The sequence below is a fragment of the Canis lupus genome, chromosome 30 (assembly GCF_003254725.2).
Source record: "Canis lupus dingo isolate Sandy chromosome 30, ASM325472v2, whole genome shotgun sequence".
NCBI classification, from domain to species: Eukaryota; Metazoa; Chordata; class Mammalia; order Carnivora; family Canidae; genus Canis; species Canis lupus.
Window position 1 is genome coordinate 18422132 of NC_064272.1, and position 25446 is coordinate 18447577.

General features: G+C 36.0%; 1 protein-coding gene across 11 annotated transcripts in view; it reads right to left on the bottom strand.

Moving 5' to 3' along the window:
* Positions 1-7028: 7028 nt before the first annotated feature.
* The window catches only part of ATOSA (atos homolog A), a 121045-nt gene continuing 102627 nt past the window's right edge, over positions 7029-25446 (bottom strand). For 9 of the 11 annotated variants that reach the window (XM_035708809.2, XM_025472753.3, XM_035708808.2 and 6 more), the window contains 7 exons: positions 25183-25302; positions 22632-22711; positions 21831-21939; positions 17301-17459; positions 12252-12320; positions 10051-10250; positions 7029-7608 (listed from right to left, as the gene is read on the bottom strand). In XM_035708809.2, the coding sequence (XP_035564702.1) occupies positions 7455-7608; positions 10051-10250; positions 12252-12320; positions 17301-17459; positions 21831-21939; positions 22632-22711; positions 25183-25302 (891 nt within the window). In that variant the 3' untranslated portion in view covers positions 7029-7454. Of the gene's footprint in view, positions 7609-10050; positions 10251-12156; positions 12321-17300; positions 17460-21830; positions 21940-22631; positions 22712-25182; positions 25303-25446 lie in introns of those variants that run through there. The other 2 variants (XM_025472749.3, XR_003146158.3) reach the window with 2 other exon arrangements.

Below are 25446 nucleotides of genomic sequence, written 5' to 3' on the forward strand. Positions count from 1 at the left end.
CATGACCTGAGCCGAAGGTAGACACTTAAGCAACTGAACCACCCAGGTGCCCCAAACAGTTGTATTTTTATTAATAAATTGGCATTCTGGTATATATCCTAAATGAATATATTTGTGACCTCGAGTTAAAATCTGAGACCACATATATAAAAAATCAGTATATGTGATCTTGGATAAAAAGATTCTGTTCCTGAAAGGACACTCACATGAGGGCAAGTTTGAATTTCTGGGAGGCAGACTTTGGCCAATGGGAAACTTACAAAGGTCAGTGCCCCATTGTGGGGGCCTGAGAAGTCATCCTTCCCCAGGTAACACTCCTCTGCATCATTAACCATGTACCTTAATATTTTAAATTGCACGCTGATCACCAACATCCTGTTTTTCAAAATTTATTTCTCTTGACTTCTAGGATACTACACTTTTATTCTTTCCTACTCCTCTGGCTGTTCCTTCTTAATCTCCTTTGTTGAATCATTACCTTACTCTTAATGGGAGGATTTTAACAATTTTGTCCTTGGATCTCCTTCAAGTTTTATACTCTCCAGATCACTTCCACCTCATAGCTTCAACTGCAATTTATATATTCCATATCAGTACTGTCCCACAGAACTTTCTGTGATGATGGAAATAATCTGTGCTATCCAGTACAATTGTCACTAGTCAGGGGCACCTGGGTGGCTCAATCAGTTGAGCCTCTGACTCTTGATCTCAGGTCTTGATCACAGGTTGGTAAGTATAAGCCCTGTGTTGGGCTCCAAACTGGGCATGGAGCCTAGATTAAAACAACAACAACAACAACAACAAAACAACAACAAAACAAAACAAAACAAAACAAAAAATCACAAGAAAGAAACAGACACATGTGGGTGGCCTTGGAAGTTAAAGTGTCCAACTCTTGATTTCTACTCAGATCATGAGGCCTATTTAAGGCTATCTCTCTTCCTCTGGCCCTCCTACCATTCCTCTCTAAAAAATACAAAAAAACAAAAACCAATTGCCTCTAGTTGACCATCAGGCATTACTAATGCTTGATCACTAATGCAACTGAGAAACTGAATTTTAAATTTTATTTAATTTTAATTAAATTGGCCCCAGGGATTAAAATCACTGAGAAACCCTATTAATAGAGATCCTTGTTAGGTGTGGGGCAAGGTTCAAGTATTTATGCTTAACGAAAGCTCCCCCTGGTGATTCTGATCCACACATGCACAAGATTTTTCAGGCTTGGAACTTGGTAGGTATATAAAAGCTTAAAAAAGATCAGCAGTCTTTTAGAGATGTTGGTGCCCTAGCTCAAGAGTTTGTCAAAGTAAAGGAAATGATATCCCACCCTATCCACTCCTCAAGCAGCTGAGAGAGGAACTCCACCTGCATCATTGCTGATATTATAACAAATATCAAGAATAGAATACATTTTCCCTCTACGATGGCTTCAGCTTTTATGGTCCACAGGGGAGGGGACCTCCTCCATGTCACCAGAGGTGCTCACAATTTCTTCAGTCAATCTAAGCTGGGGACCAGGGCATGTTGGGCATGTACCCATGGTCTCGGAGGGGCACTGGATAGTTGTAGGGTGTGGCCTGGTTGATCATGGTGGTGTATTTGGTGAGGGGGCTGATGGTGAGCAGAACTGCAGAGTGGCCCTCAATGGTGAAGGACACAACCAGCACTGGCTCCTTGGCCCAGGCATGCTTGAAGAAAGCAACCAGTCTCCTGGCCATCTTGGTTTCAGTGGTGGCACCAGTCCATTTTTGAAAAAGACTATTTTTAAGGAACCTCTACACCCAACTTGGGGCTCAAACTCACAACCCAAGATCAAAAGTTGCACACTCCACTGACTGAGCCAACCAGGCAGCCCAAGAACAGAATACATTTATGAAATGAAGATATAGGAAGAGCCTGAAAGATCAACTCAGGAAGCCAAGTGACAAACGGAATGCCCAAAACCCTAAGTATAAATCATGAATTCTGTGAGCTAAGCCCTGGAAACAAACATTACCTGAATAAGCAAGTCAGCCAACTGTAAAGAGAGAGAGCAGTTTCAACAACTTGAGTTTTAGAAATGGAACTTAGAAGTTGGAGGATGCCATTCTCTAGGGACAAAGTAAAATGAAAGATCTTTATATAAACTGAAAATACAAATGGGGGTACCTGGGTGGCTCAGTGGTGGAGTGTCTGCCTTTGGCTCAGGTGGTGATCCCAGGGTTCTGGGATCAAGTCCCACATCGGGCTCCCCACAGGGAGTCTGCTTCTCCCTCTGCCTGTGTCTCTGCCTCTCTCTGTCTCTCATGAGTAAATAAACATAATCTTTAAAAAAATACAAACAGGAAGATTTTGAATGAGTTAAAAAGAATAATGAACAGTGGGGTCTGAAAGAGACTCTAGAAATTTTAAACTTTTAAAATTTCTTAAAATGAAGCACCTAGGTAACTCAGTTGGTGAGGCATCTCTTGATTTTGGCTCAGGTGGTGATCTTCGGGTTGTGGGATTGAGCCCCACATCGGGCTCTGCACTGCTCACTGAGCTTGGAGCCTGCTTGAGATACCCTCTCTCTCTCTCTCCCTTTGCCCCTCAACCCTCCCCTCACCCTGCTCTCTCAAAAATAAAATCTCTCAAAATATTTACCACAATGTGTTTCTAAACTTTTCATCAACATTATTTTCATGCCTCCTGACCAAATACTAAATTGAATGGCCTCTGAGCAGCTTTAGGACACTCCTTCCTAAAGTCTTTAGTCTTCCTAAAGTCTAAATTTATAAGCATTGCCTTATAAATCTCACTTATCACATGCAAATTATATTTTATTGGTGAGAATATTGATGAAAAGTATATCTTATGCCAGACCATAATACTAGTGGAACAAGAATGAAAAAGAGGCAAGATGCCTGTGTAGTAGACTGGAAAAGATATAAGCTTTAACTTATATTTTGAATCCTGAGTCTTCTACTGACAGTGAGACCTTGGGCAAACTTTTCAAGCTTCTTTTTCTTTCATTATAGATCTATACTCTCTGCAGTATGGCTCTAAGTATTAAATAAATTGTTTACAGTGCATGGCATATTCATAGTATGAATAGTGCCATATTCATGGCACTCTCTTCCTCTCAGTATCCAAGTTTAAAATACATTCTTTCACCAACTATACCTTAATAAAAATTTTTATAAAGGATATCTTTCCCATAGATGATCCATTATGGAGTGGAATGGGCTGATTCTGATGTATATATATATACTTTTAGGAATTGAGAATGAATTCCTACCATGATGAAAGTCCTTCTTCCTCCCTAGACTGACACTGTATTCCTAGGTCTAGTAAACCACATAGTGTCAAATACAAAATTTTAATATTGACCACCTCTGTAAAGTAATAGCTAAAAGGGTGGACAGAGGAAAGGACTTTCATATTTACTTTACATAATTAGATAGTGTGAAAAAATGACAGTGAACACATATTGCATGAATTTTTTTTAAGATTTTGAGAGAGAAAGTACAGGAGTAAGGGGAGGGAGAAGCAGACTCCCAATCGAGCAGGGAGCCAGACGTGGGGCTTGATCCCAGGACCTAAGGATCATAACTGAGCCAAAGGCAGATGCCCAATGAACTGAGCCACTCAGGTGCCCCTGCATGAGTATTTTAAAATTGAAAAAGAATTACTTTCATTCATGAAACTAATTAGGCAAGAGTGAGAATCCTTAGAATGAAGCTTTGAAGGAGAAATGTTTTCCTTTCTTTCATCCTGGGGGAAAACAGCAGAAGGGAATCTTCTTTTGAATGCCTTCCATTCAGTCCCTATTTCATCACTTACTCTTATCTGATAAGAAAATTTCCAAAGACTTCCTCAGTTTGTTTATGACTTGGAGTTCTTTAAAAAAATAAAAAATAAAAAAAAATATATAATTTATTTATTTTTGTGGGGAGGGACAGAAAGAGAGGAAGAGAGAAACTGAAGCAGACTCCCTGCTGAGTGTGGAGCCTGATGCGGGCCTCCACAGGGAACTTGATCCAACAATCCAGAGATCTTGACCTGAGCCAAAATCAAGAGTCGGTGCGTAAACTGACTGAGACACCCAGGAGGCCCCGGAGTTCCTTTTTAAAGCAAGTTATCAGAATGGCTTCTTTTGTTAATCTGTGAAACTGCTCAGTGATCCTACAATAAGGGAGGAGATCTTTATTATCTGCCACAGGTGAACCGGTTGTCTGTTAGTAGCTTTACCTACAGGCCAACACTCAATTTATGAATACAAAGAGGTGTGACATGGGAAGTGTGGTCAAGGGACGCCTGGGTGGCTCAATGGTTGAGCGTCTGCCTTGGGCTCAGGGCATGATCTCAGAGTCTTGGGATCAAGTCCTGCATCAGGCTCCCTGCATGGAGCCTGCTTCTCCCTCTGCCTATGTCTCTGCCTCTGTGGGTCTCTCATGAATAAATAAATAAAATCTTTTTTTTTTTTTTTTAAGGAAGTGTGGTCAAGTCTCAGCTTGTGAAAAAAGAAGGGCAGGAAAAGAACTATTATGCTAGAATTAGAGCCAGGGCAAGTGAGAGCAGACAGGGGCTGGGTGACATACCTCAATTGGAAAAAACCATGTGTGCATAAGAGGTCCTAAGAAGAGGGATAAAATGTCAGTACATGTTTCCCTTAAACAAACTTGCCAGCAAGAGTACAGGATGCACCCAAATATTTCAATCATCTTCTTGAACTTTTCTTTAAAATACTCAGAAAGTGGCACCTGGGTGGCCCAGTCGGGTAAGTGCCTTTGGCTCAGGTTATGATCCCAGCGTCCTGGGATTGAGCCCCGCATGGGGCTCCCTGTTTAGCAGGATGTCAGCTTCACCCTCTTCCTCTGTGGCTCCCCTTCACTCCTGCACACAACTCTCTCAAATAAAGATGCCTCCAAACATGGAAAACCATGGATTAGAAATTATTCTAGAAGGGTTATAGTGAGGTATCCACATGAAAAAGACACCTGCATGCAATATACATCACTAAATTTTGGATTACTGGAGAGATCAAAGAAACAACAACTTTTTAATTTAAAAAAGACATTTTGAGGGGTACCTGGGTGGCTCAGTGGTTGAGCATCTGCCTTTGGCTCAGGTAGTGGTTCGGGGGTCCTGAGATTGAGTCCCACATCCAGCTCCCCTCAGGGAGCCTGCTTCTCCCTCTGCCTGTGTCTCTGCCTCTCTTTCTAGGTCTTTTATGAATAAATACAATCTTTTTATTTTTTGAAAAGACATCTTGATGATTTAACTGCTTGGTGTTTTCTAAGTTTTATATAGATTTATCAATATTTACTTTGGTCAAATGTGTAAGAAATCCACATACATATATTGGAATGCTTATTTCAAGAATCAAATGACAGAATTTAAGAAGGCATATTATCAATCCATTTTCTCAATCCACAGACCCAGAAAGATTATAGAATTCCTGGAGTCAGTCCTATCAGATACTATTAGAGCTAGGACTACAGTCCAGATGTTTGGGGTCCTAATTCCATGTTTCCACAGCTTGAAAATTAAGAATAAATCTTCATAAATTTGTGCCATTGACTTTTTTTTTTTTAGCTTTATGGAATATCAATAGCTTTCTCTTTTTTAGCTGGTCTTTTAAAGATTTGAGAGAGCAAGCAAGCACATGTGTGCAAGTGGGGGAAGTGGCAGAGGAAGAGAATCTTCAAACAGACTTCCTGCTGAGCACAGAGCCTGATGAGGGGCTGGATCTCAGGAGGCATGAGATCATTACCTGAGCCTCATGAAACCATCACCTGAGCGGAAACCAAGACTCTGACGCTTAACCAGCTGAGCCACCCAGGCGCCCCGCTGGTATCTTAAAAGAAATTTAAAAGAGGCTTCTTGCTGGCCATCCACAACCTACATCTACCTACTCATCACTGGTCAGATTTCCCTTGAATAGTCTATCCATTAGCTGGGTCCCAAACTAAAGACCTTCCACCCTCCCAAATTCCAGAGCACTCACCTGGTCCTTGAGCCCCAGATCTCCTGGTGTGGCCTACTTGTGTGGTACATATTCTCTAACCTGCATTCACAAATTTGTACCAGCATTCCAGTATTTGTGCCTTATTACCTGATGCCCACTGTCCCTGCACAAACATCTACAACCACTCTTTGTTCTAAGGGGAATGGAGGGAGGGCTTTTGATGCATTTAGTCAAGTTCCCTTGCTCAGTGGTTCTTCTCTTCCTTGTTGCCAAATGCCTTCCTTTCATTGTGACCCTGAGCAAGAAAGTGATACATTTCTTTGGAGAAGAAGCTCAAGACATCTTCTCTATTGTCTTGCGAGCTTTAAAGCTAGAATGGAAACTGTCTGATGGCTACCAGGAATTTACTCAATCACATGAATGTCTCATCTAAAAATAAAAGCCAAATACACATTTCTTTGGGTTTTTGCATATATTTACAATATAAATACTAATTTGCTTTCAAAGTACATATTCTTTTTAACAATTTGCAAAAGTTATCTAGCATGGGACAGCAATTTAATGTAAAGCCTCTGTAGGGGATCCCTGGGTGGCGCAGCGGTTTGGCGCCTGCCTTTGGCCCAGGGCGCGATCCTGGAGACCCGGGATCGAATCCCACGTCAGGCTCCCGGTGCATGGAGCCTGCTTCTCCCTCTGCCTGTGTCTCTGCCTCTCTCTCTCTCTCTGTGTGACTATCATAAATAAATAAAAAATTAAAGTATAAAAAAAAAAAAAAAAAAAAAGCCTCTGTAGTAGTAATTAAGGAAAAATAGAATTGTTTGGGGGATAAGAAGTTCTAGAAGGAATATGAATGGGCATAATGATTTGAACTTGCAAAGGGAATGTGAAGCAGTTTAGTCCATACTGCACTGCCAAAACAGCATGTTAAAGGACTAGTATGTGAGGCAGCAACCTGGGTGGCGTGTTGTAAAAACTAAACCTGGGAGATATAAAAGGTACACATGCTTGCATAGTGCGTTAATCTTAAAGAAGCTCAACATTTCATTCTCATTTCCAATAAATTAAATGAATAGTACTTAAAACACATCACACAAAATTAAAGACTTGTGCATATATTTTGGATTTCAACATTAATGTCAAAAATACATAGTATGATTTTACATAGGATTTGTGCTACATTAGAACACTAGAGACAAACATCACTTGAGTATTAAGGAAAACATTAAATATTAAATAACTGAGAAATAAAATGTGTAAACACTAATCTAACTGGGGGGATTTTTGCTATTGCAACACGTCCAATGAAGTGGTTTCAACAGTACAAAAAGGATTATTAGGACATGAGTGTTTCCAGTCTACTTGGAATATGTGGATCTCATTCCAGGAATCCTTTAATAAAAACTGGTCCAGGATAACAGGAGAGGATCCACTCTCCTGGTTGTTAATTGGTACACTCCGTTCTACACTAATTTTTACTTTCAAACTTGGATACTGAGCGAATACTTTAAATTGTCACTCCTTATCAACATCTTGGTGAAAACTGAGGGTTTGTTGGCGATTCAGTGTAAGATTTGAGTTCATATGCAGCACCGCTATCAACTTCCATGGACTTTCTTGAGAACAGGAGCCGTACATCTCTATGGAGGTAGATCTTTCCAGATTTAGAACTCTGGAACCTAAACAAACAAGCAAACAGAAAGATGCATCATTTCAGGGACTGAGTCTTTAAAACAAACAAACTTGAGTAATTAAAATTTCAAAATAGGAAGAATTAGTATTGCTACAATATTAAGAGTAACTCTCTAACAACATATTTATATAGTCTTCTATGGCCAAAGTATGTGCTGGTATTTAAGTGCTTCTTCCTTACTACTCTCTAAACATTCCATACTCCCTTTGCTTTTCATAGTATCAGAGATGTTTCTTTCTATAAGGCTTGCTTGTTTCACACACCATCCTACTTTTCATCCCTGATACCATATCCCGTGCACACTCCCTCATCTACAGTGTCAGGTTTCAGTTCACATCAGTCAATCATACTACATTTGGGCTTTGCAGACCTAGTATCCTCTGGTCACATCCCATTTCATATAATGTGCCCTCTTCCAATTGTGAGTACATTAAAAGGGATTCCATACTTGAAAAGTCACCAGAAAATAATCAAGTACTGAGGAGAATTACTGCTATCATTGGTAATGGCTAGGTAAATAAACCCTAATCATCATTAAAAAGATAAAAGTTTGTAGTGAAATGAAAATGGTTATGAAAACTGTGTATTGAACTGTCTATCCTCCCCTAATATCTATAACATAATACATATAAGCTTATCTGGAAGACGATCAAACATAAAATATACGCTTTAGTGCTAATCTCTCCGGTTTTCCCTTTGCAAAGCAGAAATACTCTTTGGGTTTGCGAATTTTACTTCTAAATTAGCTGAAAAATCTGGTCGTCAGTTATATGTGAGCTGAATGTCAGCTCACTCATTCTGTCTGAATTTTTTCACCTTCTCAATCTGAAGAAAACTGAGACCTTTAGGAAGTATAACATACTTGTACATATATGGTTTATTTCCCAAAGAGGTTTTTTTCCCCAGGATTTAAAGTATTTAATCACTATGTAGGGATTATAAAGGCTGGGGTAGTTGACGTTCGCTTTGGACAATGTTGGTTATGTATGGCTACAGTGGTTAAACTTCAAGAGGAATGGTATCAAATGAACGTTTAGAGAGAGTTGAATCTCATCCTAGATTGGGCTGGGAGCTATCCTTATAGTCTACTATTTCATATCATTTCTCTTTATAAAAGCCTTCCAAATCTGTTTTCAGATTTTCATTCCCACAATCTGTATAACATTTCCCATTAGGCTCATGATAGGTAGGGTAGAATTAGGTTTAAAAACACTGAACCAGTTGAACATGTCCTTAGGATGCAGAACCCCAGCAGAAGACCCCAAGGTAAGAGTACCAATTAAGCACTATGTGAGAATCCATTTATGGGCTTTTTCAAACATGGACTTGAGTGGACAGCTCATTCTTTATTCATTCCAGACACCACACAGCAGATCTACTGAAGGATAGCTGGTGGTCACCATCCACAGCAGATTAAAGAGGTCTGCTGCCTGCAGCCTTGATGAGAGGTGCCTCCTTCTTATGAATAGGGACTTTCGGAGTAAGGAGTTAGGCTAAAATGAATTACTCTCACTGATGTGATTGAGAACTTACTAAGAACAAAGTTATAAGTAAAAGGCTGATACTCAGCTCTCTGTTAAACAATAGATTTGCTCATTGCCTGAGAGCTACTACGATTTCAGGGCCGAAAACCTAACCCTAGAATATTGGCAATTTGGACCCCAAGGGCAAACAATTTCCCACAACCTAGCGCTGTGATTTGGGTAGCAAAAGTTAGAGGAGAAAGTACTTCTGATGGAATTATTAGAATATAAACTCTTTGGGAACTGAGATTTTCACATTGCTGTTTCCTTAATGCCCAGAAGCATATCTGACACATAAATATTTGTTAAATGAATGAAGGTTAAAAACTTCCTTGCCCAATACAGTAGCCACTAGCTACATGTAGCTATTGAGCACTTGAAATGTGGCTAGTTCAAATTGAGTTGTGCTTGTTCATGTAAATCTATACTTGATTTCAAATAGTCTGATAAAAGAAAGTAAAATACCTCATTCATAATTTTTATGTTGATTATATACTCAAATTATAACATTTGGATATGTTGGGTTAAATAAAACATATTACTCTTTCCTTTTTCTTATTACTTTTTTTTAATATGCCTACTAGAAAATACGGAACCACATATGTGGTTCATATTAAAATTCTATTGGTTTTGAAAATGTTTCGACCACCCTAGATATGTCAGCATTTGTTTTCATATAAAATATTTTACATTACATAGCTACAAATGAAAACTCTCCTGATTCAACAAGTAACAATGACTGCAGGAAGATATGCCATGTGTTTTCTGCATCTTGGCATATGAAGAGTTTCCAAATAAAGCAAATTCCAAAGGACACTGGTCTAGTTAGAGTGACAGGTATTACACTAAAATTTTGGAGTTGTTCTTCTGAAGTAACGTATTTTCATATTTATCTGAAACATTACCTCAGATGTATGAGGTAGCGTAATAACCGTTCTTCTGTATGTCGGATGTTCTCTTTATTAACACTTCTCTTCATCTCTTGTTTAACAGGTACAGAAAAAGTTCTTTGTCGTAGGAATGTCTGATGATTGGCTGGCATATCTCGTAAGTCATATATCACAACAAACATCTTCACCACAGTCTTATTAGGATTAAATAAGGTCTAAAGAAACAACATAAAAATCATTCTTTAAAAAGTGACCTGTTGATTTGATGTAAGATGATTGTGCCAATAAAAAAATAGGTTTTTAAATAATAAGTTAATCCCAGTGGATATAATTTTGGGAACTAAAGTTAACATTTTGAAGTTGATGAAGTTATATTCAATATTTTTAAAAAATGGTTTAATTTTTATTTCCCATTATAAAATCCTGTAACAAATAAAAAATTTTAGTCACAAATTTCATATGAGACAACACATAGCTTTTACTCTTTATTCAGATTTTAGGAAATGCTTCCATTAAAGTAAGCAAAATATACTCTTACTGAACACCCAGTTCACTTATTTCAAACATTAGCTTTATTACAGTATATCAACTGCAAAGTGCTCAGAATGTTAATTTTCCTCAAATTTTGATAGTGAGTAAATAGAAAAAATTTAAAATAAAATAGCTAGGTAAAACTAGACTTTTTTGGTATATTAGGTATATATAGTTATATAAAATAAAAAATATGTTCTCAAAAAAGAGAAACTTTATTATTTGGAAATTTTTCCAGGTTTAGAAAATAAAGTTCATTATTTTTAGTTACTAAGGAGGCTGAAAAATACTTAATGTTCTCACAGTTGGATTCATTGCAAAAACTGTAGTGATTACTAAACTTTTAAAAAATCATCAATATCATAATAGACCAAAATATGTATCCTTGGTGAAGACTGAAGTAAATTCAATTGATACTTGGCTATCAATAATTGGAGGAATACTATTTTTTAAAGTACTAATTTTTAAACAAGTCCCCAAGCTGCTGATCTGACTTTAACCAAATTACCAACACATCAATAGGTAACTTGGTGCCCATGCTTTCAGAAGCTCATCCGTGGCACTGGACATCACTCACTGAATCAAAATGAGAAATATATCAATATTATGATCCAACTTTCGAAATCTCGTGAGTCTTAAGATTAAGGCTAATACAGTCAACAACCACAACAACTAGTAAGCCAAGAGTTCAAACCATGTTTATACATAATTAAACCATATAAGGAATGAAAGATAAACCTAAATTTCAGATTTAAAATTAATCATTAAAGTTGCAGTCCTCAAACAGACTCCTTGCTGTATTCAAACAAAGGTGATGAGTAAAAGTGGTCTGGTAAAGCATTGATCACATTGAGGCCAAAAGTCATAAAAAGGTTTACTAAATTAGACCAGATTCCGAGTGTAAGGAACTTAGCTAGACTTTATTTTTTATTATTTATTTTATTTTATTTTTATTTTTTAATTTTGGCTTTATTGAGGTATAACTGAGAAATATCAGATTCTTTTCAGTCTGCAAGAGCCAGCTTTGTAATAGACTTCTGGGCCTGCAGGATTATCCTGGATCTGATTTGGAGATGAACTTAATCACAAACTGGCCTTGATATCAAATAACTCTTCTGAGAATCCAAGACCAATGATGATGAATGATTGCTCTGGGCTAGAGGAATTCTCCTGAGCCAAAACTAGATCAACACCTAGACCAAAAGGAAAGGATGCCTTCTCTGCCCACACATCTGTCAGACTACATTTCTACCTTGTGTAACCATCTTAGTAAATTAACTTAGAAATTATTACACTAGGGATAATATAATTTTGTTCCTGACAAAACAATACTAATATTTGAGGTCTCCTTTTAAATAAGTCAATCTCAATCTGGCTAATTATATTAATAGAAGACACTAGTAATGTTAAATTCTAATTACATTGAAAATAGCTCTATTTAAGTTATGTAAACTGTCATAAACTATTTTTCTAAAGTATTCACCTTCATTAGATTATTTATGCTTTCCTTTTATGAAGGTCCCCAACATGGCCATTCCTGGGGCAGAGCAGGGAAACTCCAAAGAAAGCTGCAGCCCCACTGTTACTTACCAAAGTTGTTGCAGCAGCAGTAGCAGGAGAAAGGGCTAAGTTCTATATGTATGTGAGAGAATGATTATTGCAATTGTAGGCTATAAAACACATACCACTTGTATCGTTCCTGAAGGAGGTACTCGATAACCCCTTTTACCAAGGGACTCTAAAGTAATCACACCCTTGAAAAAAAGAAGACAAATTGAGTACAAACTCAAGCAAATTTATATAAAAGACTAAGAATAATAAATCACATAATTACTAAAATTTTAGAATTCTACTTATATGAAAAAATATTCCCATCAATAGATATATTAAAGGATGTAATAGTGAGGGTCCCACCCAAAAGAAAACAATTTACTGTTCTTCCTGGAGATGTTGCAATAAATAACATATCACAGTGCTTGCAGTTTCTATTAAGATATACAATACAGAAGAAGCTCCTTAACTAAAAAGGAAATAAAGGGAGAAGATAGGTTTATTCCCTTCTATATAACATGGGAAGAGGGAAATGAAGAAGCAACCAATGTATTGTTCTTTGGACATACGAAAAGTCAGGAATGCAGAAGGGCCTAGGTCTCAGCTAACAATGAAGTTAATTCTTCAGTCAGTAAGTTAAATTAAAATATGGATTTTTGACTAAAGACATACCAGCATCATCAGCATCACCTGTAAACTACTGAGAAACACAATTTATGGCTTCTCCCTACACCTATCAAATCAAAGCTGTATTTTAAGATCCCCCAGATGATATTATATATGTACATATGATAAAGTTTGAGAAGCACTACTGTACTATATAGTTTTCTGAGAATAAAATTCTCATCAGTACAGAAGCCCAAACAACGGGAAACAAGCATAAATTAAAATAAGGAAAGCTAGGATTTAATATGTGAAAGTTTCTAGGTAACCATGATGACCAAATGACAGGTGGTAACTATGATATTTAATTCTTAGATAGCTTTAAGAAAGGAAGGCTGATTCACTTGTTTTAACTGGGGTTAACAGTTTTAAGTAGTTAAGTTGAATATTGCATATTCTATATTTCATATCCCATCATTTCATATTGTACATGCCAAAACATGACCTTAAGTAAACGTAAATATAAAATAGGACTGTCCCATCAAACATCTCTGATGGATTTGTAAGACAGATCAAAGTTGAGGGGGGAATAAAGTGCACAAGGGTAAAAAGGAGGGCCAAACTCTGCTATGTGAATCAAGGGCCATCCTCAGACTATTAAATTAGCACATTAATATTACGAAATGTTCACAGAAAAGGGCACTGAAAGGACATAGGTCATTCTTGTCTAATCTGATTTACCACATGGTTATTTAAAGCATGAGAAAAAGCTTTCAACAAACTGTATTCCTAAACAAAAAGAGTCACTGATGAAGCTTAAACAATTTCTCCCTAATAATTTGCTTCATCTGAAAAACAGCTATGATATATAATGCCCCTCTACTTCCTAGTTCCAGAAAAAGTAAGTAAAATATACCCAAATAAAAGCTACTTTATAATCACATTGCTACGTGCAATACATTATTGTTCTTCCTTGCTACCTTCCAGTAAATACATATAAGAAAACTGGTGGGGCAAAACTTCTATAAAGCCTCTACTTATTTCCTTTAATACATACAATTTTAATAGTTTTCAGAACATGGTAATGGTAACTAAAATAAATTTATACAGACAGTATGCACATTTTAAAACCTTATATTTTATGCCAACACTTTACAATCATCTAAGCAATGTAAGATCAGTAGGGGTATTGGCAAATCAGGAATTTTAAACAGAAATTGAGAACTTACTTGGAATTTCATTAAGATTATTATAATTATTATTTATTGTATTTTAATAATTTATTTTAATGGGGCAGCATATTAATGCATCTACCTATTTTATTTTACATAAAGAAGAGAAATACGTTTTCTTCTGGCATTGTAGAATGGAATAGAAGGTTAATATAAACTAAGGTGGGTCAAAATCTCACACAAAAATTCCTCAAATTACTCTGCTATAGAAAATATGAAATAAGTAAAACTGAACAAAGTGTATCTTAATTTGGTGAATTACAAATACAAAAAATAATATGTGATCCTGTTAATAATGATAACTGAAGTTACCACTGGCATATATTCTTTAGACCATTTTACTGGTTTCACCAATTCAGTAATTTCTAAACAGTGAAATATTGCAATGTAGCAGTTGGAGAACTTTTTTTACCACTGATATCCAAGCTGGACAAAGAGATTATGTGACTCTGAGCTAATTTTTAAGGAATTATTTAATGAAAAGTCCTGTACCACTTCTACACCACAAGGACAAAATTTTCTGTGCAAAATTTTACTTTTATGAGTCATTTGTATTATTTGTGAAGAGCGGTCCCAAGGTAAAAAGTAGGAATTTGGTGTTTCAGTTCTGCTGGTCTATGATACACTATCTTATCAAAATGTGATCAGTCCTTTGAAAACATACCAAACTACCAAAATATAAATAAGATTCCCTGAAGAAACAAAATTAAGTTTATTAATTTATAGTAGGAAAGATTCGTGGTCTAAGATTTGAATTAGGTCATTTACAAAAGGAACCCATTCTTTTTTTTTTTTTTTTTTTAAAGGAACCCATTCTTAATGAATAAACTAATCTAGAAAAATTTAATTACATAATGGAAAGTTTATTGAAGAATATTATAGAAAAGCAAGTCAGGGAATCTTAAAGGACAGATTAAGTCAACTCAATAACCTGATTTATACCCTTTCCAATATCAAAAGCTGTAATCATTTGTGTGTACTTTCTGGAGACAAAGTGACAAAACCTTTTATCTCTTAATCCTATGTTTTTAATTTAATTTTTTTAAAAAAGATTTTATTTATTTATTCATAATAGACACAGAGAGAGAGGTAGAAACATAGGCAGAGGGAGAAGCAGGCTCCCTGTGGGAAGCCTGATGTGGGACTTGATCCTAGAACTCTGGAATCATGTCCGGAGCCAAAGGCAGACACTCAACTGCTGAGCCAGGCATCCCAATCTTGTTTTTTAGATGTCAATCAAGGTCAAAGATTAATGCTGTTCTGCTTTTTAAAAGTGTAGTTCAGGGGATCCCTGGGTGGCTCAGCGGTTTAGCACCTGCCTTTGGCCCAGGGTGTGATCCTGAAGTCCCGGGATCGAGTCCTACAGCAGGCTCCCTGCATGGAGCTTGCTTCTCCCTCTGCCTGTGTCTCTGCCTCTCCCTCTCTCTCTCTCTCTCTCTCTGTTTCTCATGAATAAATAAAATCTTTAAAAAAAAGTGTAGTTCAAATTCTCTCTTACTTGTAAACTTCACTTAAAGATATTTATTTGAGCTGATTTCCAGCCATTTACTTTTATCTTGTTTCTAAGCCACCCTACTGGTCAATGGAGACTTTATACGTTATGACAGATTACAATATTGTAGACCTTATATCTCCATTCTGTAATTATTAAGTGCCAATAGAATATGCGAAACTGATGAGACTTATTTATGTCCTGGTAAAGCAAAATGGATACCTTTATAGCTCTATTCTAATATCATAAGCATTTTAGCATAATACATTTATTCTGATACTGAACTTAAGTCAATTGTACATTCCATGTTACTAGTTATCCGATATTAGCTGTTATTTTTTCAAAATCATACTGGAAAAGTGAATATAGCTTTCCATGGAAAATGAATTAACAGGTGGCTCAATTATCACAATTGGACAGGTTTGTGAAGGGGTGGATCTGTTTTTGATAATGCTGTACATCTTTAGGACTATGATCTATGATCCATAAGTGTAAATATTACTGGGGAAAGAAAACTTGAGTAAATGAGCAGACAAAACTGTTTTTCTTTTTTTTTTAAACCAAAGTGTGAAACACTAATCAGGCTCTTAAGTAAAATTTTCAGGGGCACCTGGGTAGCTCAGTCAGTTGAGTGTCTGCCTTCGGATCAGCTCATGGTCCTGGGGTCCTGGGATGGAGCCCAGGATTATGGGGCTCCTTGATCAGCGGGGAATCTCCTTCCCTCTCCCTTTCTACCTCCCCCTGCTTGTACTCATTCTCCCTCTCTCTCTGTCTCTCTCTCTCAAATAAATAAATAAAATCTAAAAAAAATTTTTTTCACCCTTAAAATGGAGTAAGGCTAAAATTACTTTTTTGAGCACACTGGGCCAATAATGAATAGGCTATATTTAGTCCCCCAAAATGTATAATTTCCTTTCCTTTGTTGTTTCTCAATTGCATAGAATCCCTTTTCACAACTTTTAGTCCTTGAAAATCAAGAAGGTTGAAGAGAAGGATCTTAGGAGACGAATCAATAGGACCATGTGGTAAGCTAGGAAATTCAAGTAGCAAGGCCAGAACAGTATAGTTCTGAGACTATAGCAATTTGTGCTTCTCAAAGTAAGATCTAACATGAAAACACAGATCTGACTCTGTATTTGATATCATCACTGTAAACTTCTTATAGACTTGTATCATTAGGCTCTTTTTCCTCTCTGTCCTTTGCAAAGGGCTGATACTAAACACACACTAGGATGCAGTATCATTTTTGCAGTTGAAGGCTTATTTTATCTTCAAGCGATCAGAATTTAAAAATGGGAAAGATGAAATCATAAGATCATAAAGTTCAGAACTGCTCTTACTCTCTCCATTAGAACATTAGTATGGAAACAGAAATAGCTAAGATTAGAAAAAAATCGTCTCAAAACAAATAGGAAAAAGGCGGTGAAAGGATCTGACTGAAGATTTAATTCACCAAATCTTTACCTAGATCTTCCTGAGATGAGGATCACGTGTGAAGATGACACTTGGGGACCAGTGAGCACAGTAAGCACTTGAGAATTTGTGTTAACTCTCAGAGATATGAAATTATAGTGTCACTAATCAAAGTTTTATCATGTTTTCAAATCACATAGAAACAAGTAAGTTTTCAGCAGATCCTCAAATGCCAAAGAGGAAATTTGTTGTTAGAGCTACCTGGAAAAGAAGTTATGAGGCAACATATTGATATTTTAGCCTCTACTCAGCCTTCAGTTTTGTTAGGAAATGCTTAATGTTTTCAAGCATTGCCAGAAAGCAGTCTTAAATCTCTTTGAATTTAAAGACATCTGTCATTAAATTGGTTGATTTTAGCCAACAAAGATTTTTAAAATACTTGCCATATAAGGAGAGGGAGCATTATCATCTGAAACACTGTAGAATGACACTTCGACTGGAAGAGTCAAATGTGTGGGGCAGAAAACACCACTTGCCCCTACCTCAGCAGTAAAACCATCAACAATGCCAAGAGGATCTAACCGATAGTTTAAGACAGATTCCTGGAAGACAAAATAATTTTTAAGAAATAAATTTTAGAAGTTGACACATATTCTTTTTTTTTTTTTTTCATTTAAAGAAATACATTATTATCTTTTCTGGCACTAGAAAATGGTAGCTACTCAAACAATCCAACAATACATTAAAAAAAAATCAGGGGCAGCCCCGGTGGCGGTGGCGCAGCAGCCTGCAGCCTGGGGCGTGATCCTGGGGACCCTGGATGAGTTCCACGTCGGGCTCTCTGGGTGGAGCCTGCTTCTCCCTCTGCCTGTGTCTCGGCCTCTCATTCTCTCTCTGTGTCTCTATGAGTAGATAAATAAAATCTTTAAAAAATTTTTAAAAATAAAAAAATAAAAATAAATAAATCATTCACCACAATCAAGTGGGATTTATTTCAGGGATGCAAGAGTGGGGTTCAGTGTTTGCAAATCAATTAATGTGATATATAACTTCAATAAGAGAAAGGATAAAAACCATATGATCATTTCAATAGATACAGAAAAACCATTTGATAAAGTATAACACCCATTCATGATAAAAGCCCTCGACAAAGTAGGCTTAGAGGGAACACACCTCAACATAATAAAGGTTATCTATGAAAACCCCACAGTGAACACCATGCTTAATGGGGAAAAACTGAGAACTTTTCTCTCCCCAAGGTCAGGAGCAAGACAAGGATATCCACTCTCACCTCTTTTGTTCAACATAGTACTGGAAGTCCTAGCCACAGCAATTAGACAACCAAAAGCATCCAAACTAGTAAGAAAGAAGTAAAACCCTATTTGCAGATGACATGATACTATATATAGAAAACCCTAAAGACTGCATAAAAAAAAACTACTAGAACTGATAAATGAATTCAGTGAAGTCTCAGCACACAAAATCAGTGTGCAGAAATCCGTTGCCATTTCTATACACTAATAATGAAGCAGGAGAAAGAGAAATTAAGAAAACAATCCCATCTACAACTGCACCAAAAATAGTAAGATACCTAGGAATAAGCCTAACCAAAGAGGTAAAAAAGACCATACCCTAAAAACTATAAAATACTGATGAAATTGAGGAGGACACAAAGAAATAAACGGAAAGACTTCCACGCTCATGGAATAGAAGAACAAATATTGTTAAAATGTCTGTACTAGGGGATCCCTTGGTGGCTCAGCGGTTTAGCGCCTGCCTTCGGCCCAGAGCGTGATCCTAGAGTCTAGGGATGGAGTCCCACATCGGGCTCCCTGCATGAAGCCTGCTTCTCCCTCTGCCTGTGTTTCTGCCTCTCTCTCTCTCTCTCTCTCTCTCTCTCTGTCTCTCATGAATAAATAAAATCTTAAAAAAAAAGTCTGTACTAGCCAAAGCAATCTACATATTTAATGCAAATCAAAACACTAACAGCATTTTTCACCAGAACTAGAAAAACAAAAAAACAAAAACAAAAACAAACAAAAAAAAACACCTAAAATTTATATGGAACCCAAAAAGACACCAAATAACCAAAGCAATATTGAAAAAGGAAAGCAAAGCTGGAGACATCACAATTCTAGACTTCAAGTTATATTACAATGCTGTAGTAATCAAAACAATATGGTACTGGCAAAAAACAGATATAATACATCAACAGAACAGAATAGAAAAACCAGAAATCCACAACTATATGGTCAATTAATCTTCAACAAAGTAGGAAAGAATATCCAATGGGGAAAAGTTTCTTCAACAAATGGTGCTGGGAAAACTAGACAGCCACATGCAAAAGAATGAAACTGGATCACTTTCTTACACCATAAACAAAAATAAATTCAGGGGCACCTAGGTGGCTCAGTGGTTGAGCATCTACCTTTGGCTCAGGTTGTGATCCCCAGGTCCTCGGATTGAGTCCCACATCAGGCACCCCACAGTGAGCCTACTTCTTTCCCTCTGCCTATGTCTCTGCCTTTCTTTCTGTATCTCTCATGAATAAATAAATAAAATCTTTATTAGAGAAAATAGATTTAAAAAGTAGATTAAAGACCTAAATGTGAGGTCTGAAGCCATAAAAATTCTAGAAGAGAGCACAGGCAGTAATGTCTCTGACATCAGCCATAATAACATTTTTCTACATATGTTGCCTGAGGCACGGGAAATAAAAGCAAAAATGAACTATTGGGACTACATCAAAATAAAAAGCCTCTGCACAGCAAAGAAAACAATCAACAAAACTAAAAGGCAACCTACTGAATGAGAGAAGATATACGCAAATGACATATGTGATAAAGGGTTAGTATCCAAAAAAATGTAAAGAACTTACACAATCCAACACCCAAAAACTGAATAATCCAATTTAAAAATGGGCAGAAGACATGAACAGACATTTCTTCAAAGAAAACATATAGATGGCCAACAGACAAATGAAAAAATGCTCAACATCATACATCATCAGGGAAATGCAAATTCAAATTACAATGAGAGATCACCTCAGACCTGTCGTAAGAGCTAAAATCAAAAACATAAGAAACAACAAGTGTTGACAAAAACGTGGAGAAAAAGGAACCCTTGTGCACTGTTGGTGAGAACACAAACTGGTGAAGCCACTAGAGAAAACAGTATGGACGTTCTTTACAAAGTTAAAAATAGAATTACCCTATGATCCAGTAATCAAACTACTGGGTATTTACACAAAAAATACAAAAACATTAATTCAAAGGAATACATGCAGCATTTATAACAGCATTATTTACAATAGCCAAATTATGGAAAGAGCCCAAGTGTCCATCAATAGATCAATGGATAAAGATGTTGGGTGTGAGGAATGCTGGGTGGCTCAGCCTGGTTAAGTGCCTGCCTTTGGCTCAGGTCATGATCAGGGGGTCCTGGGATTGAGCCCTGAGTGGGGCTCTTTGCTCCCATTAAAAATTGTATTACCACTTTGTAAAACAGTTTGGCAGTTTCTTAAAAAGTTAAACATAGGGCAGCCCTGGTGGCTCAGCAGTTTGGAACCACCTTTGTCCTGGGGTGTGATCTTGGAGACCCGGGATGGAGTCCCGCATCGGGCTCCCTGCATGGAGCCTGCTTCTCCCTCTGCCTATGTCTCTGCCTCTCTCTCTCTCTCTCTCTCTCTCTGTGTCTCTCATGAATGAATAAATAAAATCTTAAAAAAAAAAAAGTTAAACATATACCTATCATATTACCCAGACATTCCATTCTGGGTAGTTACCCAAGCAAAATGAAAACTTATGTCCACACAAAAATGCATATATGAATATTCACAGCAGGTGTTTTTGTTTGTTTTATTTTTTTTAGAGAGTACACAAATGACGGAGGGGAGAGGGAATAGAAAAGAATCTTAAGCGGGTTCCACGAGGCTCAATCTCATGACCCTGAGATCATGATCTGAGCTGAAATCAAGAATCAAATGCTTAACCAACTGAACTACCCAGGCACCCCTTACAACAGCTTCATTTGTAATAGACCAAAACTGGAAACAACCCAAAGGTCCAAAATCAGGTGAATGAATAAACAAATTGTGGCATATCCATATGGCGACAATAAAAAGAAATAAACTCTTGATACACAGGACAGCTATAAATTAAAAAGGACCTATAAGTTGGACAGTCTCAGAACTTCTCTGTACCTTTTTCCACTGAAGTCGAATGAAAATGTATGTATAACTGTACAAATGTACAAATACATTCCAGTGTACTAATCTTGTAACCATCTTCCCTTTCCTAAGGTTTTTACATGTCAGATGTTCTTTTTTCCCTTCACAAATTTTCTTATAATACAAAGGTTGCAGAACATCTGACACTCAGTGGCCTTATGCAATTTTAAAATACTGTCAGAGAATAGAGAGAGTTCAACATCTCTGAAGTGATATCTTGATCCCAAGTAGGACTATTCTTATTAAATAAAATGGCACATTACTGGAGACCTTTACCCATTCAATTTTTTAAAAATAGTCTTATTTTAGAATAGATTTAGATTTGAAACAAAGTTACAAATATAGTTTAAAGAACTATTTGATTTTGAATATCAACCTTCTTGATCATGAAGGGGGTGTTATCAGCCCACTATTCTCATTCCTGGGTATCAGAGTCAGTACTACCATGTAAGGTGTGGTTAACTCCCTCCTTTAGCCAGAGTAATGGACACCTGACTCCACTTTACGTAAGTCTTCTATCTTCCTCACAAGGTACCCAATTTGAGGATGTCACTGCCAACAATTCTAACTTTACTTCTTACAAAAAGTAAAGGCAAAAGGAAATGAAAAGGAAAGAAGGTGATTTCAAAGCTTTGAAAAATACAATCCATTTATTTACTTCCTTTTCACAAACAAATGACATAAATAACACCCTGGATCTAGGATAAGAAATGTCAACTCTTTAAATAATTCTTAAAAACATTACCTCAAAATTTCCTAAGAGACTAAGACTTGTAATAGGTGGAGCACTAGAACTCAGAAATGGTTTTTCATGAATATCTGGATCATCTTCAATGTTTAAACATGGTCGAGGACTATTAAAAAGAAAATTAACAAACGAACATATTAAACACAACATTTTCTAATTTACCTTTTGTACAAAATTAAATTAGGAGAATTTGATCAATTTCAAATTTACTTAAACTACATGATAAAAAATTAATCCTACCAAATTTTAAGATAGGAAATATCTAGTTTAAAATCCTGATTTGATTTTGTAGTCTGTGTTATAATATTTGACAAAAAATATAAGTAAAACTCTGGAAGGTTCCAGGATTGAATGTATAATTTATCATATAGTGGCATTTACTAGAAATATAATGCAGCCTTCTTTCAGTCTTCATTTTCAGTGAAAAATGAGAATACAAAGGCAAAATTATGTGACTAAAGAAAATAATGAAGGTATTTACTTGTCAACATGGAACACATTTCTAAGGCTTTTTTGCAAAGAAGCATAAGGCAAAGGAGAAGGTGACTGACCAGAAATACTCAAGCCCACTAAGTGTTAAAACCAAAGTGTTTATTATGATGACCAATATAGCTACTCATTGTCTTACTTTCTCCCTTCTTCACCCTTAATAACTGTGTGTGAAATAATATTGAAAATGACAACTAGAAAATAATATTCCTGTTAAAATTGTGATTTTTGTAGAAAATATTTATTCCCCAAGACTAGAAATTAGTGTAGTATTATTTCACATACACAAACGAGTTTTAGAATAAATACCTTCTAGACGATAAGCTTTTCAGATGCAGTAATGAAGAATCCAAATCAAAGCAACCTGATTGTGTCTTTCTTTGAGGAACCTAAGATCAAAATATTCATTTGTGATATTTAAAAACACTGTAATTTTTTTCTTGAATTGATAGAACACTTTTCAAAAGAAAGCTAAGCATATCTGACAAATAATAAAACTTCTCCCAAAACACCTTACTTACAATCATGCTCTGTATTACAAATTGTTCTTATGTTCTCATTTTATTAACTGGTAGGAGAAAACAGATAATTAATAAAAGCACTTTTACCAGGTTTTGACTTTTTAAGAAGCAGAATTTGTTTTTTTCTAAAACCAAATCTTACATGGGATCCTAATATATAAAAAAAGACTTTTATTTTTTACTTTATTATATACAGTTGACCCTTGAACAACACAAGGATTATGAGACACTGACCCTCTGCCCAGGGCAGTTGAAAATTAACATATAAGTTTTGGCTCCCCAAAAACTTTACTAATAGCCTACGGTTGACTGGAAGCCTTACCAGTAACATAAATAGCTGATTAACACACATTTTGTATATTGTTATATACTGTATTATATTCTTAAAGCTAAAGAACATGTTATTAAGAAAATTAGAAGAGAAAATACGTTTACAGAAACAAAACAAAACCCACATATATAAGTGGACCCGTCCAGTTCAAATCTGTGTTGTTCAAGGGTCTACTACACTTCTGTATTTTGTTGGGGGGAATAAAAGATTGATAGCTTTAAAATAAAAAGAAAGAATAATTAAATAGTGACGGGAGCCTGGAGTCCTGCCCAGCTCTACCACTACCCCACTGTACATTTCCAAGAACCCTGGAGTTTCACAGAGAATAGGTCTGAAAAATACTACCCTGGATGTTCAACCACCATTGTATACCATATTACATTTAAGACACCAATCACACCACCATCTAGCTAAAAATATCCTAAAAAATGAAAGATCCAGATATCAAAGGTAAAAACACATGCAACATGCAAATTAGAAAGACTTGTTTTCTAGAATATCATATATGTATCCATGCTATTTTTTGTAGTCAGAGCTCAATGTGAAGTTTTCTATCTAAACTCTCATGTCTTCGCCTGGGTGGCTCAGCAGTTGAATGTCTGCCTTGGCTCAGGGTGTGATCCCGGTCCCGGGATCAAGTGCCACATCGGGCTCTCTGCCAGAAGCCTACCTCTCCTTCTGTCTATGTCTCTGCCTCTCTTTCTGTGTCTCTCATGAATAAATAAATAAAATCTTAGGGAAAAAAACTCTCATGTCTTCAGTTCTGAAAAGTTCTTTACCTTAATTTCTTCTGACACTGCATTTTCCTTCTTCCATCTACTTTTTTGGAATTTGTACTAGACTTACACTAAACATCTCATTTTATCTTCCGTGGCTCTTTTACCTTTTACCATCTCTTTTCCCTTCTGTACTTCCATTCTAAGTGCTTTCTTAATATGTCTCCCATTCACTCAATTGCTCTTCAGCTGATTCTAGGCCACTGTTAATCCATCTGTATTTGTATGCACACGTGTGTATATACAGCAATTAAAATGTTTTTTCATATTTAGAATTTTGATTTAGTTGTTTTAGGTAGGTCAAATGTTTGGCATTATTTTAAATTGTTTAGAATTTAGCTTCTCTAAAATAAATTATAAATTAAAGTTATAAATTTAAATTCTAGATTTCTTATTCAATAATTATTTTTTAATATAGGCCAGATATTGTATGCTTTGAGTTTACTTAAAAAATACAGATAAAACAGCAAAAATTATCTTATGTTTGTAGCAAAATATACGTGTTTTTACTTCTGCTTTGATACTGATCACTTGCCTCAGGTTTAACTGAAACGGCAGGTAGAACAACTACTGACGGCTTACTATGTGTTAGAAATGATACTACTCATCCTCACAACACTAAAGGAGACATTTTCACCCCTTTTTTAATGATGAAGAGACTGAGGCTCAGATTATATTACTCAAATAAGGTCACAAATGTCACACAGGTAGAGTGAAGTCTTTGTAACTCGAAAGCAACACTCTTTTTTTTTTTTTTCCAAAGCAACACTCTTAACCTTCACACTCTGACCTACAAATCTATATGTAAATGTAGAGTGGGGAAATTTATATGTCTTAAAATAAGATGTTGCATGAGTTCCACATCAAAGACAACCAAAAATTTGATTGTCAAATGATCCAGCTGTTGATGTCAACTAGCTTCAGTGTAAAGATAAAAATCTACTTACAAACCCGTTTGACACTAAATATTTCCTTTATATGTAATAATAATTAAAATATTAGACAAAAGACTTTCAGAGAAATTTTATAATCCTAATATTTTTATTCATAATTTTAGCCTTTGCCCATGTTAACACATAGTTATTAAATACATCAAAAAATAAAATGTTTTCTAACTGGAAATTTCTGTTAAAGGTATTTAAATTTTTTCAAACACAATTTGGATAAAATGATCTGTAAACATTTTAGATGTTTCCAATGTTAAATATGGAATAAGAGGAAAAAAACCTTACAGGACTTGAAAGAAGAGGCAATCCAGTTCGAGGATGAAAGGCTCTCGTTGAGATTCCATCTAAGGAATGAAAATTATGTTTCCGCCAGACACTTGAATGTTTCAGTGGTATAGTCTTCTGCTAGGAAAATAATTAGATTTTAATGTTAATATTTAAGTAATTTTTGGTTTTAGTCTTATTCTAATACGTAGTGAGGTATTACATCCTTGGTGGTGAAGATTTAATCAGAAAACAATTTCTAAATTTTTTCTAGGATACTGAATA